The following is an 18,451-nucleotide window of genomic DNA, read 5'->3' on the forward strand; positions in this document are numbered from 1 at the left end:
GCTTTAAAAAAAAAAAGTAAGTTGTAGAATGTTGTGTTCTAATATGTACAAAAAAGGAATTTAGAGAGAGAGAGAACATTGCATTATATGGCACTGTATTTTATTGTGTTGTATTATAGAAGGTATTTGAAAAGGATACACAAGAAACAGCTACTGGTTGTCTCCACAGAGTGCACGGTTGGGAGGAGGGAACCTCCTCTCCACCATTGACTCCTTGTATACCTTTTCTTTTTTTAAGTTTTTTTTTAAAGTAATCTCGACACCCAGCATGGGGATCCGACCCAGAACCCTAAGCTCAAGAGCGGCATAGTCCTCCCACCAAGCCAGTAGTCAAAGTGTAATTTTTACAAAGCAACCAGGAAGCTATAAAATACTCTCTTAAAGATGAATTCAGACAGAAACTGCTCTGTCTCTCCCCAGGTCACCCCCTCCGAGCCCCACCACCCAGAGGCGGCTGACCCTGAGCGGTCCCCTCACGCGGCCCGCATCCGGCAGAGGGCCCGCGCCAGCCATTCCCTCTCCCGGACCCCACTCGGGGGCGCCCCCTGTGCCCTTCCGGCCCGGCCCGCTGCCCCCCTTCCCCAGCAGCAGCAGCGACTGGTCCGGAGCGCCCCCGCAAGTGCCCTCCCGGCCCACCAGGGCCCCGCCCAGTGTCCCCAGGTGAGTGCTCTGCGCGCAGCACGAGCCGGTGTGTGCTCTTCGGTTCTCTTCTCATAGCATGACAGACAGAGTTTATTTGGAAAAGAAATTTGCAAAGATATTATCCTACACATTTGCGATTTTCACCCGGGAAGGGTATCATGGGCAAATGGTGGAGACTGTGACACCATTTAAAAACCAATATGTGGTCCAAACCTCTCCTTTACCAACTGGCACACACTTAATGAGACTACAGAAAACTGGGTCCAAATGAATGACATTTGGGCAGCTGTTCGTAGAATCTGAGAGAGCACTTTGAAAGGCAAGAAAGAGCTGTGGCGGGGTTATTGCAAGCTGTGTGTGCCATAGGTCCCGAGAGTATCAGGAGCTAAGGCCTTGCCTTCTCTATTACCAAAGGAGTTCTAGAAAACCACTAACTTCAAGGAATATTATCCATCTGCCCTCTGAACTATAACCCTTAAGCCCAATATTATTAACTTTAATGTAGCCTGAGTAAAAACTGGGCTGATTAGTTTGCAACTTTTTTTTTAAACTACGCATAGAAATTTTAACGCACACATGATGATTGCTGTGTGCAGTCACTAACCATACATGAGATGGAACTTTGTACATTTGAATAATACACCTTGGCATGTGTAAGCAGATTTTTCAGGCTTGTGAAACAAAATACTGAATAAGTAAACGAAACTTGAAACGTATACAGTTGAAGCTATATTCTCACTTTTGTGCGTTTACAGTCAAATATGTACAATGTGTATAATTAGAGATTTTAAAAATAGAAGGAATTAGGAGGTTTTGTCCTCAACATCAGAAATTTTCAAAGGAAAGAACATTAGCCCATACAGAAATTTAATTTTTTTTAATTCAATTCAGAGGATTAAAATATTTATATGCTTAATGAAGGAAAACCTTACTATGCATGTACCATAAAACAGAAGTGACTTCCTCCGACCCACGAAGCCTGAGTCACCTCACCCTCTGATTGCGGGCCTTACATTTATTCTGATCTTCATACTTTTGGGTGAAATGAAGAGAAGGGGCACCTTAAACATGTAAACAAAGGGTGGTGTACCAGGAATGGCAGAGGATGTGAAATCAGAAAACCTTGTTTGTCACAGACCTCGCACAACTCATTAAACTCTGAGCTAGGGGTTCCCCATCCATGAAAGAGGAACGATTTCACCAAGGTCGTTGCCCACGTCATATGAAATGAGGTGTTTGAAAGAGCCTGATAAACTGCAAGGCACTGTGGTTGTTAGGGTTATCATCACTTTGGTCCCAATCAGAAAGGATATATGTACTCTCAAACCTATTTTTTTTTCTTAAAAATAGGTTCAGTTTATAACTCATTTGGAACACAGCTAAATTTCTAGTAATAATAGTAAAAGTGATAGCTAATATTTATTGTGCTCTCACTGTATGCTAGGCACTGTCCTAAGTGCTTTGCAGGTACATTTTTGTTTAGTGCGCACAGCAACCCAAAAGGATAGGTTATTATCCACTTTACAGATGAGGCACAGAGTTCTAAACAACTTGCCCAAGGCTGCTCAACCAGACCCGAATGGAGCTGGGCTTTAATCCCAAGCAGTCTGACTCCAGAGCCCAGTCTCCTGACCACAATACCAGGGTTTCTCAACCTCGGCACTGCTGGCATTTTCCTTGTGGGGGGCTGTCCCACGCACTTCAGTATGTTTTGCAGTATCGGAGCCTCTACCCAGTGGATGTCAGTCGTACTCCTCCCCTCCCCCCCAGTTGCAACTATAAAAATGGCAACATTGCCAGCGTGTTTGGGGAAGTGGGGAGTGGGGTGTAAAATCCCCCTCCCCTTGAGAACCACTACACTACGGTATTTCAGAGATTTTTCCCTTCCATGTAAAAAATAAATTAAAAAGATCATTGTTGAGTCTCACTGCAAGTCAGATTAAATTACTGTTTTAGGAAACTTCAGATGGACTGGGAAAGTGTCTGCCATTGTGCCAGGAAGGTATGGACGTCACTGGGCAAGGGCGTTGAGAGCGGGAAGACAGGAGTCCCATAAAGAGTCGGCTATTTTGTCTGTTTTGCTGTAAGAAGGAACCAGAGCAACCTGGCGGTGCCTTTCCTCAGGAACGAACGTGCATGTCTTTGTTTGCTTGCTTGGCTTTTTTACCTCTTTGTTTCAGATAAGCTGGCTTGCCAATACCCTTCAGAGATTCTGTTGAATGCTGAATCGGTTTGTTAAGTGGGATGGAGTCGCCCTTGGTGTTCCCAAGCTCCTGCGCACAAGGTAGCAGGCAGGAATTGGTAGCTTGCGCTAGAGAAGGGAATCACCAGCTTTAATGCATCTGTGTTGGGGAATTTATAGGACAGCAGTTATGTTATTCAAAATTGCTAGAATATTCTCAGCTTGGAGCCAGATCTAACTTGCCCTGGCCTTGAAAAGAGTCTCAAATGTAAAACAGAAATGAGAGTTCAGAGTAAAAGAGGAAAGTTGGTTTTTGTGCTGAGCCTTCAAGTTTCAGCGCCAGTTCAGCACAACGGGAGGGAAACCCCTCTGGGGGGGTGGGGGGGGTCACCTGAGAGGGAGCAAGAAAGACTCTGTCAGGATCCTTATGCCTATTAAAGTTTAGCTTTAGATGAAGAATTCTGACCACATAAAGTCTGTTTTTAATAAAAGCCAGAGCAGGAATCCTACCAAATGCAAGCCAGAAATGGGGTTTAAGATTTCAAAAAAAAAAAAAAAAAAGGAAAGAAAGAGAAAAAGAGACGACAAAGATGGAAAAAGAAAGAAAAAAGTTGAGGAAGCTCTTGTTGAAACTTCACCTTGTTCTGTTTATTTATATATTCTGATTTCCCTCTATGAGTTGCCTCCATTTTCTCTATTAAAAACTTAAAAAAAAAATGAAATGCCATTATCCATCATCTCCAGGAAAACAACCCTTAGCTTTCCGAGAAGGAAGTTTGATTTTTTTTTCCCTAGCTCTTTACTTTCTTAAGGGCCCTTTCTCGTCCTTTATCTGAAACCAGAAACTCGTAACGTGACAAGACAGTACAAACCATGTCCCGCCGGCTCCCTGTTGGGCATTAATATTACAGAGGCAGTAACTGAACTTTTAGAGGCAAAATATTCCGCCATTCGGCATGTGCCTGCACGTAGCTTTCTTCTGGATAATTTGCAACTTCATTAGCAAGTTATGATTTTGACTTTTAAGAGCATATATACTTTTAACCCTATTCAAAGGTAATGAAAGCACTTGCAGTTGGACAGAAACCATGAGCGTTCTGCTTTTTTTTTTAATTATTATATATTTCCATTCCAATGTAAAGGAAGAGGAAGGAGAGAGGCGGGTGGAGTCATTTTTGGCCCCACTTTTCTCAGCTGCTCAAGCTGTTCTGGTTTATGTGCGTGGAGGCTTTCGGTGAGGAAGCTGGAAATACTGCGAGCTACATGCCTGTTTTAATTACTTCCACCTGAGCTGGGGGGCATCTCTGTCCCAAAGAGACTCACCAGTAGGGATGCTTCTGTCATTAGTAAGTTCAGTGTACACAAATCTGATTTGTGGAACATTTTCTACCGCCAGAATATCTGACGTGCCCCTCCCCTCTCGCCCCACTCAACTCCTCTGAAGGGGCTAAAGCCCAGTTTGAAAATCCCAGCCAGTTGTGTTCTTGTTTAGCAAGATGATCTTAAGCAGACATCACCACCTCTTTAGGGGCCCTATTCTCTTACTTGAAGATCCCAATCTTCATCAAATACTAACGTTGGGGCTGATGTAGCTATTTTCAGTCACAGCTTCTTAAAATTAGTTAATTGGGAATCACAGCCTTTGACATTAACAGAACAAATTAACTGAAGCAGAGCGTGTTTTTCCTGGCAACAGCTGATTCTGGCATTGTTTTACTCATTTGTCTTCTCCCCTCTCCTTGGACTAAGCTATTTTGCAACAGTCAAAAGGGGATAAGGGTGGGAGGAAGGGTCTCTATCCAAGGAAAAGCAAACTTCATTTGCCTCGTCACTCAATCCTCTCTTTAAAAAATATATATTGCAAAACTGAAGTATGTTCTTTTAACTACCCTTGTCACCAAGTCTGATGGTGTCTTTTAAAAATGGCAAAACTGAATCATAGGAAAGGATTTGGCTTTTACCCCAACTCCTCCACATGACAGAAACGCAAGATGGAAACCAAGAAACGCTCCATCAGAGGACTCTCTGATGAGTGCCATCGCGAAGCTGGCACCCTGCTCTGCGTGCGCAGCCCCGGAGGGGCATCAGCACTGCCACAGGGTATCCCGCTCGGACCCATTCCGTGACTTATTCCTTTCCCCCGACTTGACATGGCACCCTTGTGCCATGGCACCTTCTGGTCCCCCATTCTCCATAATTTACTGCTAAACCAACCATGGCAAAAGATACATAAATCCTTCTACACAAGGAGATAATTGTTGCACTCGTGGTCTTTTCTTTAAGGAAGTAAAAGCCATTTGGTTCTCTTTACAATTTAATCTTGTTTCAGACATTTGACGTTGATACCCTGCTGTGCTATATCTCTTTTACATATTTTATATGTTGATTTAATTGACAGTTGACACAGAACCCCTTTCACTTAGGGATAAGGTCTCCTTGTTTTGTTTTGTTTTGTTTTGTTTTTCAGCCAGTCCCCCAAATTTTGAGTAAGGACAAACCCACGATTCTTATAAGTGTGTCTTTGCATCCCTAACATGAAGGTTTGGTGCCATGAAGGATGAAGCTGCTGAGAATTGAAGTCATGGGCTCAGGGTACATGGACAATTAAGCGACTTTGGGGACTAGCCTGTGTCCGACTCTCCCGCAATCATGTCCTGGAAACATCCTGATTTACTCCCTCTTCAAGAGCCCTCTAAAAGTATGACTTCTCTTAGCAGCTGAGTGTCATTTGGACAAATGATGAATTCGCCTTGTGATTTCTGATTTCAGCCATGACGTTTCTTTTTCTTCCTTACTGTTCTTCCCCTTTAAAGAACAAATAAATAAATTTATGATTAGGTAGTCTGATTTTTCAGGGAACAGTTTTTATTTTTAGCGACTGGATTTAAAAGTTAAGCAAAAAAAATTTTTTTAAGTATAAATGCCAAGAATAGAAACAACTTTGAGGTATTCTTTCTGATTCTTAATACTTAATGCATTTCATGAGGCTGCTGTGTCACAAAATTTGTTACTGAAATCCCAAATGTAATTAATAATTTGTTGCAGGTTTAACATGAGTTGTCATGATGCTTCATATATTTTAATGAAAACAGAAATGCGGCCATAAACTGTTCACTAAATAAAATATTCAATTTAATGTAAGCCCCTCAATTAACTATCCCATCAAAATCATTCAAATTCCACAACGATTCTGGTCGTAACATAATATTGCACTGAGGTGAATCGATGGTTAATGGCAAAGTTTTTCATTCTTCAGTCTTGGTTTCAATCTGGTTTAAGTGAAGGTAAAATTAGTCTGGTGGTTTCCTTCTTGGGTCTAGCAAACTTGAGTCTCCTTTACACAAACATCTCCATCCTGCCACAGTGCGAATGACGGGCAGCGTGTGTAGGTGAGGCCCGGGAACAGAACTGCAAGGGTTCTGAAGGTCAGAATCTGGGAGTTTTGCAGAGGTGTCGAGGCGGACTTCAGATTGCCTTTCTGTTTTCGATGTGTCCCCTATCTTACTTTTCCAAACATCCGATGTGGCAGGAGGATAGAAGAAAAAAGAAAAGAAGGAAGGATCTATATCAAACTAAGTACAAGCAACATAAATGCAGACAGGCTGCAGGCAGTGGTAAATATAACAATATGCCGCTGTTAGCCCAGTGGTAACTGGCATTAAGTTAACGGAATACAACTGTTTCCACATCCCATGACAAATAATAGCAAATAGCTCTGTCATTGTTCTCTCTGGGGTTCTAAATTGCTAAGCTTCAGCCATTGCAGGGAAAGCCCTTCTGAGTTTCAAGATACCCAGCCCTGCCCTGGGCTTCACCTGATTGATAGAGGAAGACAGCCAAGACGGGAGTCTGGCACAAGAGCCACTGACCAGTGAAAACTGCACAGTAAATGATGATTATTCTTCCTGTGGCCAGTCGGCAGCAAACTGTCACCGTTTGGAATCTGCTGAATGTTCCTCTATACAAGTTGATGTCAGCTCAAAAAAGAAAAGAACAGAGCAGAAGAGAAAGAAAAGCGAACTGCACCCGGTGTAGGCAGCCAGGCGCACACAAGCTAGTACTGCTCTTTCATCGTGCCCTCTTTTGTCTCCGTCGCTGTGAGAGAAGAGTGATTTTCCAGGGAAATCCTTCACATGCAGACAGTTCTGGTTAGATGGCATGTTTTTCAGTGACTTCAGAGATCCATAGCACGAACAGCTCATTCTCGGAGTGTGCTGCTCGGATAAAATTTAGAGGTGAGAGAGCCACAATTCATGGCTCTGAGCTGCCGGGTGCTTCTTCCTCCCCTCTGACTTATCAGCTACTGTGAAAGACTAGAAGCGAAATTTAGCTTACAAGAGTTGCTTTAGCTGATAAACAGCCAGGAAATTAAACATGAAATTGTAAACACTGCATCTTTCACTCAGAATGTGCCTTAAATGCTTACCTCCAGCAGTATGAGAAAGGGAGCTGAGGACTTAGCTGAGGGTTTGATGGCTTTTGTCTGCCTGACATAACTTTATTGCTGCTTAAACACAGAATTTTTAAATGCCCAACACTGAAATCCTTTAGCTCACCAGAGCCAACATACTGTAACCATTGTCTGGGGGAACCTCTGAAGCTAAACACGTATTTACACCCTTTAGTTGCCAAATGAAATCCATCTGGCTTACTAAATGCTGTTGCCAAAAGAATATTACACTTTTGGTCTGGCCAGTATTTTTAAGTGTGGGGGGAGGGGGACAGTGTTGGGAGGGCATTGGCTTGAGAGAATCTGTATGTGTATTAATGCCCTATTACCTGTACGTGGATGAAGCTGAGATCACTTGGCAACTCTGATCAAAAATAGAAGAATTCCGGGGCGCCTGGGTGGCGCAGTCGGTTAAGCGTCCGACTTCAGCCAGGTCATGATCTCGCGGTCCGTGAGTTCGAGCCCCGCGTCGGGCTCTGGGCTGATGGCTCAGAGCCTGGAGCCTGTTTCCGATTCTGTGTCTCCCTCTCTCTCTGCCCCTCCCCCGTTCATGCTCTGTCTCTCTCGGTCCCAAAAATAAATAAAAGTTGAAAAAAAAAATTTTTTTTAAAAAATAGAAGAATTCCTACCTAGGGCAAAGTCTAAAGCCACAAGGTATTTAGGCAGCCTCATCATGGTATGGTACTTTCTTTTCCTTCTGGCTGCTTTTTAGGCATCAGAGCCACGTGATAAGCAAACCCACAAATAGCGGGTACCCTAATTTCTGGAATTATTTTTTTAATGATTCCCATAAACACTAGGAAATGTGTTCCTAGTGTTCCAGCCAAAATGATCAGCTCACATGAACTGTAGAGAGAACACATTCCATCCAAGGATCAGAAAAAAAAAAATGGTTAATCAAAATGGCAAATGGCAAAATTCTCAATCACTCATGGTCAATGTCAAGGCTGGGCCTTCTTGACTTACTTCAATTGCTCAGACATAAGGAGAGTTCCAAACCTTCATCAAGTCAATGTTTTCCCCCATTGGAATTAGTTTCACACCAAAAATTAGGAAACAGTGTAAATACTGGGAACCCAGTAAATGTGCAAGTTAATATAAAATTTAGAAATAAGCTCCATTCCCGGGGCACCTGGGTGGCTCATTTGGCTAAGCATCCGACTCTTGATTTCAGCTGAGGTCGTGATCTCACAGTTCGTGAGTTGGAGCCCCACACTGAGCTCTGCACTAACAGTGCAGAGCCTGCTTGGGATTCCCTCCCTCTCTCTCTCTCTTTCTTTCTCTCTCCTTCCCGCCCCCCCCCCCCGCCCCCGTGCACTCTCTCTCTCTCTCAAAGTAAACAAATAAACTTTAAATAAAAATAAACAGAAATAAACTCCATTTCTCCCCTGCTTCCTTTGCGGAAGGGCTGACAACCCAGTGGAGAGGGAGACTAACGAGACCTGGATAACCACAAAGTAGCCGCACCGCCACACAAGAGTCCCCAGGCTTCTGTGGCAGGTCTGAGAACCAAGAGGAAGTGAGACTGTGTGAGAAGAAGGCTTCAGGTGGTTTTGAATATGATCTGGGAAGTGATTTTATTTTATGGTCAAATATAGCAGTTATCTCCACCACGTAAATATTACCTATATTTGGTTTCAGATTTCCATGAGGCAGCATTATCTAAATTTATTTTGGTCAGTATATATGACATTGATCTAGAATGAGACCTCTTGTGAGAGTAGATGAGAAAGACTTTCAAAGGTATTTTGCAGCCCAGAAAGTCTAAAATGAAATTATTTCACTTGGGCATGGATGCTTATATAAGATATATTCTGTACCATGTGTATTTTTTTAAGGTTATATTAGGATTGTTCTCAAAGCCAATTTTAAGAGTGAATGAAATTTTTCCCTCAAATAAATCTACCCTTAGCATCATGCTCAAGGGACTTTGCCAGAAAGTCTATACACTGCTCCACCTTTAGACCACCATTCACGGAGGAAAAGCTATAAAACCTGAGGAAAATGTCTACTTATTTTTAAAACAACCAGAATTTCTTTTTTGCTTCTTGGTAGTGTTGGAAAATATTTTAATAACTAAAATAATAAAACTTCATGTGAGGCAAATTCTACCTTAATTATTGCCTCTTGGGGTGGAAAATTAAGGAAACATTAGTAAATGTGTTAACTAGAGAAACCACCACAGTAATTTCCCTCCACATATCTGAGTCTAAGGTCAAAATAAAACCCATGCTACACATATTATTTGAAAGAAAGCAAACGTCTAGTTTTAGCTCGTCAATAGCAGTGTCAGAGTACTCAGGACTGAAACTAATGGACCACAAAAATCCCTGTGACTCATCATTAGACACTGATTAACTTACTTAAATGCCCTATTGTTCAGTGTAGGAATCTGTAACAAGGCATGTTGATATGATTACTTGATTTTTTTTAATATTCCAGACACTCTAAATTATCCCATTACCATCTTAATACTTGAAAACTCATTTTAAAGCACAGTATCTTTGAATAGACATGTTGAAATAGTGCCTCTCCTTTTTGCCTAAAACTTTGGTGTATAATTGACTGCATCTTATAAATTTCCTTCTTTTTTTTTTTTTACCATACTTGCCTCCTCCAACCCAGGACCTTTTCTCCACATGTAGCTATTTGATGTATGTTGTTCATTCACCATCTTCTAGGTGACTGAACGACACATGGGGCACTCGTGCCAATAGCCACTGTTACTGTACTGTTCCAAAGTCCCCTTCCCTGTTGAGCAAAAAGAAAATGTGAGTGTCACAAGGAGTCCTTGCAACTTGTAAATACTTTCATAATCTCCATAGACTGTTCAGCTTTCAGTTAAAGTGTTGTTCTTTTTATGAGTAAAGCTTGCTTTTCTATACTTTTTCCTACGGAGTTCATGCTGCTTATTAAGCGTGCATTTTGAGAGGTAAAAATATGAAGCCAGAACAATGAAGGTAGCACTGACCACTGTCTCCAGTTGAGAAAGCAATATTAAATCAGAAAAGCGAGGTCTTAGAACCTTTCTCTTTGCTGCATTCTCATTGCACTCTTGCTTTGTACCCCAATCCTGAGTTCCCTTGTCCCTCAGGTGAGCCCTACATCCAACAGGACAGTCTTCCTTTAGTTACTTATGTCGGACACCTGCCTTCTAGCTTCTAGTGTTTGGCAAGCCAGCAGGATGAGGTAATAATCAGAAGAAAATGTTCTGGTTCTTTGGCCTCATCCACGTACAACATTATCCAAAACAGTTTTCTGTGAGTGAGAACAGAGTGGCTTTGAGATCCCTTGGCCTAACGTTCTGTAGGAGTGTGGAGGAACAAACTAACTCTTTTGATCCCTTCTAAGATAATGGAAATATATATTATATCTTCCTTTGCCTGTCCTTTCCGTGATGTTTACAGACAGATGTATGTAGAAATGAGAGCCTTTCACTTGTAAACATGTTGGCTTCACTTTCTCCAAGTCAAGCCGTCTTCTTAAGCACAGCTCCATGGTCATTACAGCAGTGTTTTCCTAAAAGCATATTTTGTGAACTATTCCTCCAGGATGATGGCAGTTTTTGTAAGACAGATGCCTAAAAGACATATGGTTTTCATAGATTTTTCCGTCTAGACTAGCTTTATTTAGTGACTTTTGGTCTGAATTGGTCTAGTTAAAGTTTCTGTAGAAGCTTGTATAAAAATTTTAAATGTGGGCATACCATTAAGGTGTAAAACAAAAAGTTTGACTTCTTATTGGCAATAGATTAAAAGGGATTGGTTGAAAGTTTCCTTCAGGTTAAGTAATTCTGACCATCCTCTATGCCCACTCGTCCACTCCACTCCCACAACACTGTCCAGAATGGAAAGGCTTACCCCTCAAATCCTATAACTGTTAAATTCATATACTTTTCAGTTTTCTTGAGTAAATTCTTTGTGTTCCAGTTGATGTGTGTGCGTGTGTTAGAAAGCTATAATTCTTTCTGCAGACTCTTTACATGGCCCAGGGGACATATGATTCCTTGCCCTTTTAGCACCAATTTTTACAAACACAGCATTTCCCTCATTTAAAAAAAAATAAAAGTAAAAAAAAAATAAAAGCACCCATCAAGCCGTCGAGTAAAGGAGAGGGAACATTTGGGAGTTTTTGTAGTACCTTCAGCCCCTGATAAAAATTCTGTTTTTAAATGCAGTTTTTGAGGCAGCATCAAAGACTCTTTTAGGAACAGTATGACACTTTAAGAGGAAAATAATTACTTGTAGACTTGCCTAGAAATCGGCCTTTTGCTCCCTCTTTTGTGAGAGCTAACGCCATGGCTCAATCCCAGTCTAGCTGTATCAGAACGAGGAGACTCGTGGAAGGGGGAATGTTGGCCACTCTGTCTCCACCAGGATCATCACCTGGCTATGCACTAAGCATTTAATTGGACTTAGTCACATATTTGTTCACTGACATGGCAGCTTGTGAGGCACACTGCCTCTCTGTTTTCCTGTTTGCTTTAAACTTTTTTGTTTTTAAAACTTGAGCTCTAAGGCATGTTAGAGCTCCTCCTGCTGGATTTTTTTTTTTTTTTTTTTTTAATCATCACTGGGATTGTAATTAGTAAACCGGTAACTCTTTGTCTCCATTTCTGCCACTTGGACTTATAGGCGTAAGTGGCCAGAAAAAATATCACGTGGTGCTTTTAAAACTGGCCTTTTAATTTACCAGGTATCACGGTCAGGCAGAAGTGAAACACTGGTGCCACATAAATCTTCCCTAAGTCTTCAAATTCCTTGATCTCTGTTTTTTTGTTACTAAAATAAAAGGAATTAGAAAGTTAACTTTTCCATCAATATTTCTAGTCACATATATGCCCTGAGGTAAGGCCCCAAGTCCGATACTCATGGCTGCAAGACTCTTGCCCTCTGTCAGAGAGGGACAAAAAGCCTTTTCTGTCTTTCCAAACCAGAAACAAATATTCCAGTTCTATGTAGAGATTCAAAGGGGCGCCTTTTTCCTCCCCATCCCTGCTTCTTTTTCCTCTTCTCACTGACTTAAGATGACAAAGGAATGTGCATCTCCTCTCCCAGTAGCTGGTTCTTAGCACCTCCTTCCCAACCTCTCCTCCTTCCCCCAAATGGCGGAGTTGGCCAACCCCTTCCCCTGGTGCCTGGGGTGGGAGTGAGGGGGAGGGCAGGGAGAAGAGGACAGAAGAAGATGAAGAGGGTTAGACATAGTTGTGCCCCAGCAACATCAATGGGACTAGGTTTCTACATCATGTAAGTTCTTGGAGATCTCTTTGGGGATTTCTCAAAAGAGAGAGAGAGGAGGAGGGAGGGAGGGAGGGAGGGAGAAAAGAGGAGAGAGGGAGAGAAATGGAAGAAAATCATCGGAAGGGACACTGCCTAACTTCATTCAATAGCCATGTGCGTGCAAAACTCTTTTCAAGCCACATCCTTTCTTTTACCACTGTATCCCTCTCACCTTCTGCTTCTTTGCAGATCTTTGAGTCTTTCCCTCCACCCAGCTTTTCTGTTGTCAGTGATAACAGTCCAGAGGCTAAACCATGGGGTTTTTTTAATCTCAAAAATAATGCTGTTAAGGAATCATATTGCAATACAACCCCAAACCCTCTAAGTTCTCCGTTTTATGAATTAGGACTCAGAGCAAAACAAGGAATTTTGACACTTGTGATAAAGAACAAGACAACATTTTGTTTCTCAAACTGACAGTGCTTTTTTTTTTCTAGCTTTCTTTCCTTCACACATACTATTTCCTATTTCTTGGGCTGCCAGTCCCCTCAACTTCCCTTGCTTTCTGGAAGTCCTTCTAACCCCCTAACCTTCCAATCCCAGGCTAAGACTCCAGGTGTCCCTGAAACTCCTGAGGCACAGCCCTGTCAGAGCACTTACACTGTTGCCCCATCTCGAATAGAAACTCCTAGGCAGTGATTATGTTTCCGTACCTCTGACTTAACACAGCACGTAGCACATAAACAGGGCTTACCGGGAAATGAAAGAATACAAAATGAGTTGGTGTGCAGCACTTAATCGAAATTTATTTTGGAATTAACCCGATATTTAGTGTACTGTAGGAAACAATTTAGGGGCTCCTGGGTGGCTCAGTCGGTTAAGCATCCGACTTTGTCTCAGGTCATGATCTCGTGGGTTCGAGCCCCACATCGGACTCCGTGCTAACAGCCCAGAACCTGGAGCCTGCTTCAGATTCTGTGTCTCCTTCTCTGTCTGCCCCTCCCTCGCTCACATTCTGTCTCTCTCTCTCTCTCTCTCTCTCTCTCTCTCTCTCAAAAGTAAATAAATATTTTTTTTAAAAATTTTTTAAGAATTTAAACACAAATACTTTCTCTCTTGTTCTGTTCTATTCAAACGCTTGCCCGCCTGAATGCTATTATAAAATTATTTTGTACAAATCACAAAGTGAGCAGAGTTAATGTGAGCAAATCATCCTTTAAGTTACTTTTTTGCTGGAATCACGGAAGTGGGTATATCTGTACTGTCCTATGAATGAAATCCATGTGGGGAGGGAGATTAAAATTACCATGTATCTCAGGGACTAATTTATACAGGATATTAGATGTTTATATCATCAAACAACAGTTGTGGACTATTTTTCCCCTTATGTTCTTACTTCAGATTCCATCAACTGATTCATACTTTCCCAATGACATATGTTATAAAATCATGGGTTCATTTTCACAGGGGAAAGAAACTGGCTCTAATATGTAGCACGAATCATATTAGAGAATTCTTAAACCCTTTAAGTGGACTCCAAGTTCTCTGTTCTTTCCAACATCTACTGTAAACTATTCTTGGACAGTATTGGCTCATTGTGTTACTAACGCTGAAAAGGCCAAAAATATGCTGGATAGCAGCCTATATTATTTTTTATAATAAATTACAAACTACTATCTTCCATGTGGTCAATATCCTGACCATTGTAGCATTTTTTAAAACAGCCTCAAAGCTTATAGATATGCAAATCTGTTTTGTTAATAAATGCTCAAAATAAGAAGCAAAGCACAAACGCAACTGTGTTTAAAATACTGTCTCATAAGCTGGTAGAGCAGACATTTGCAAGGGGAAGGTCCTAGTTAGTTGCTGTTCCATTTCACCCAGAGGTGCTCTCCTGATTTGTCCTTGGCATATTCGTTCATTCCCATCCACTGAACTACTAGTTGGGACACTGCCCTCTGCAGGTGCTGTGGAGGACTGTCAGCAGGATAAAGAATAATCTTGGTTCATTGGAAGTTTATTAATGTCATTCAGATGATGAACTATGTATAAACTATATATACATGCCTTAAACTGTGAAAAACAATGCAAGGATGACGTAATTCAGGAGGACCGTGGAGAGACAAGGCATTACAGTTCCCAAGGGAGAGAGACTATGGACACCCCCGACTCAGCTGATCCACCAGGGCCATGTGTGCCTGGGGCTGCTTTCGAGACAAGCCCAGCAGAGCCCACTGTGGGAGGTGCTCTTTATGATTTTATAAAACTCAGAAGCAGTTTTTGCTTTAGTTCTATTTTGTTCTGTTTTCTAAGAAATTCCCCAGATGTAGCCTTACTTCTTATGGTTCAGTACACAAAACCCTTCTTTTAAAAAAGGGTGTTTTTGTTTTTGTTTTGTTTTTTACCTGTTTCATCAATAAGATAAACAAGTTGGGCAAGTTAGTATCAGATCCCGTGACTCCTAGAAACTGGGATGTGTAACTCTACCATCATCCTAATGTAATTCTATGTAAATTGAATTTTTGAGACAGAAGTATTTTAAAGCCTCAATTATCTTTAATGAGGAGAACTTGTGGTATAAAGAAGCCTGTTGCATATCCTTTTCTAGGCAAATACTACCCTGGTAGGCATATCTCATTCCTCTAGATGTGTTAATGTTTGTATATCTTTTTTGAGTGTTTCCTTTTTTTGGGGGGGGGGGGGAGAGGGTGGTTCACCTAGCTAATTTAGGTTGGATTTCAGTCTTAACCCTCTCCAAAGATGACAATTTGGAATGCATGTTCATAGATACTTACTTTCTGTACTTACTGACATTATCATAAGCAAATATAAGCTTCCCTAAGCAAGTATATTCTTCTGGTGATGACTAACAAGAGAACTGTCAGAGATATAGTATCTTGGTCTTTACAAAATAAACCTAACACCTCTCTGACCCATCTTACATCTAATTCTCAAACGTGTCAAAGTATTTCTATAATCATTTCTTCATCCTTCTTAAGAGTTTTTTTTCGGTACTTTCTCTTTTTGCTCATACTTTATCTGCAAGTGAATTGAATTGCTAATAAAGTAAGACCAAAATCACTTATTATACCTTAGAACAATGGTTTTCAGAACCTGGTCCCAGGACCAGCAGCATCGGCAGCATCTAGGAACTTGCTAGAAATGTCTCACCACATTAGAAACACTGTGTGGTACCCAGCAGTCTCAGTTTTCACAAGCCCACCTGGGAATTCTGACTCATGGTCCAATTTGAGAACCATTGCCTTAGCACATGCTAATGTAACTGTCCAGTAGAAAGAATCCTGGCCTGGGAGTCCGGAAATCTTAGTTTAAACATAGAAGAGGAAGGAAACTGAGCTGCGTAGACTCAGTCTGGCTCATACATTTACCAGTCTCATAATTCCCACTTCCCACCCCAACAAGGAATAAAGGCAGGGGCAGAAAGACCAAGCCATTTCAACAATCAGTGTTATGGTACCTGGTGGCAAGAAACTAGAGGAACAGTCATTTATTTCCACCACCACCCCACACTAAAGCAATTTGCCCTATAGAATTCTCCCCCAACCCCTGTTAAGATAGGCCTCACATCATGAATACTCAAAACCAGCTAACCCAAAGCAGAGCAGATGAAATTTTAGTTCTTCCATTCTTAGAAGAGAACTGAAAGAGACAGTAAGACAAATAATGCATTTTTCTCTTATCAGTAAAGCCAGTCCCCACCCCACCCCCGCCCTCAATGCCACCCACCCTGCATGAGCATTGGACTTTCTTACAAAAATTGTCATTGTCCAAAAGACTGTAAAAGGTTCATCCCTGCAGCTACAAATGCAACTGCAAGTATTACATCTTTCCCTTTGATTTGGAAGCAGAAACATGGCTCTTCTATCATAACCATAAACCGCCCACACACAACACAGTGTTTCAATAAACACTAAGTGATGCAAGATGCTCCAGTTCCATGTAATGGGTTACTTAATGAAGCCCATCACTAAACAAAGCAACTGAGCAAAATTTGGTACAAAACAATTTTGCTTTGCCCAAAACAAACTGTCTTATGAGGTGAATGTCTTTGGAAACTCTTTGAACGGTTAGGAAGTAGACCAATGAAATGGCCTTAACAGTAAACCTTAAATGCATTTCTGGTCTTCAAGTTGGCAAACAGGATCGCTTATTAAGAAAATCACACTGAACAACTTAATGCTCCTCCTGAATTGCTTCCTAGTAGAGTTTTCTTGTTTTGGAAACAAAATGATGCTTATTCCTTCTAGGAGGGTGGGGAGGGGGATCTTTCAGGATTTTTAATTACTAAGCATATATATATATATATATATATATATATATATATATATATATGGGTTACTTTAACCTGAAATGGTGCATATTTTAAAGACGTCACAATTATTTTAAAAGTACACGATGGAAATTTTGTCCTTTATCCTTTTAGTCATTGATTCACCACACAGGTATGCAGTGCCTATTTAATGCAAGGCCCTAAGGGACGCTTTTAAAGAGCTCATAATGGAGAGATTCTCCTGATTTCTTTATTAAAAACCATGCCACGAGCCAAAGATCTTGCAAGTTTGACAAGAAAAGACAAAAGTGCCAGCACAGAGCAGACAGTTACGTTCCCCTAGTGTCCTGCCTTGCTTCCTTTCTGCATTTGCCCATTACCGTTGTCTTTTTCTTGGTCCATCAGCATGATCCAAAACTGGGGACGAGATTAATGAGCAGCAGTTGGGCCATCAGAACATTTAAATCTCTCCCTTCTCTATCCCCATGATTGAACTCCTCCCTCCCATCCTCATCCCATAATTTCTAATTTCTTATAACCTCATTATAGACCTACATTCTCTTACGTCTTCCAAGTTTTATATACTGCAGCTGAAATCATATTTGCCCCTGCTTTTTCCACTTGAAATGAGGTGCGATAGTAAAAACCACTTGCATACTTGTCTATCCTGCTCATCTTCCACTCTGAATAGATTCTGAGTTTTTAAAAATCATGCATCATAATGCAGTCCACATAGTAGACGCTCAATACATTTTGCATGCAACGTATAACTAGAAAGCATGTTATAGATCATCTAGTCTGAGTCTCCTATGCCTGTGATGGGGAAACTCAGGAAGTTCTCTAAAGAACTTCCGGTGGTTAGTGAAGGTACAAATTGGCAGTTGGAGCTAGAATTCATGTCTCCTGACTCCAGATCTAGTACTCTATCAGCGGAAACTCGCAGATAAACACCTCAAAACTATTCTTGGCCCCATTGGATCTGTCCCCTCTGATCTGGCCTGTACTCTAACCTAGCCAAACATCTTTGTTTAGACACTTTTCAGTCATTCATTTGTACATTATTTAATAAATTTTTATTCACTGCCTTCTTTTATTCACTGCATAATCACATTATGCTAAATGCTGAATATACATAATAAATACACAATATGTATGTGGTCTCTGCTCTCAAAGAATTTATCAGAAACTATAGGCAATAATCTAGTGAATAAATAATAATTACAAATAGGATTAAGTGCTATGAAATACACAAATACCATGAAGTGACTGGGGCAGGGTGGTTGGAAACTATAGGATGGTCAGGAACGACTGAGGAATGACATTTCAGCCAAGAACAAAAGGATCAGAAGAGAACTTAGTTTGTATTCGTTTCTCCCTTTGCTACAATCCTTGGTGCAAGCTATCATGCATGCAGGAAACAGTTACCAACCCGCCATGCCATGTTGTATCCTGCCTCTCACTGAATTTATAATTTAATATCCACTTTAAAAAAATCCCCTAATTAAGTCCAACCCATTATTGAATCTTCTGGTAGAGTTTCCTTCCTTCAAGTTCAAATTCTGGCCAACTCCCTCCCCACCTCCCAGAACTGCTTAATTGCTAAGAATACATTTCTATGGGTTATGTGACTATTTATCAAACTCGCTGAGGACAGGGGGCCTATTATT

At 41.2% G+C, this 18,451-nt stretch overlaps 1 protein-coding gene across 12 annotated transcripts in view; it reads left to right on the forward strand.

Moving 5' to 3' along the window:
- The window catches only part of DNM3 (dynamin 3), a 563,955-nt gene that overhangs the window by 533,196 nt on the left and 12,308 nt on the right, over positions 1 to 18,451 (forward strand). For 5 of the 12 annotated variants that reach the window (XM_047840082.1, XM_047840084.1, XM_047840089.1 and 2 more), the window contains one exon: positions 421 to 660. In XM_047840082.1, the coding sequence (XP_047696038.1) occupies positions 421 to 660 (240 nt within the window). The other 7 variants (XM_047840078.1, XM_047840079.1, XM_047840080.1 and 4 more) reach the window with 3 other exon arrangements.

This window comes from Prionailurus viverrinus, chromosome F1, assembly GCF_022837055.1.
Source record: "Prionailurus viverrinus isolate Anna chromosome F1, UM_Priviv_1.0, whole genome shotgun sequence".
Taxonomy (NCBI): domain Eukaryota; kingdom Metazoa; phylum Chordata; class Mammalia; order Carnivora; family Felidae; genus Prionailurus; species Prionailurus viverrinus.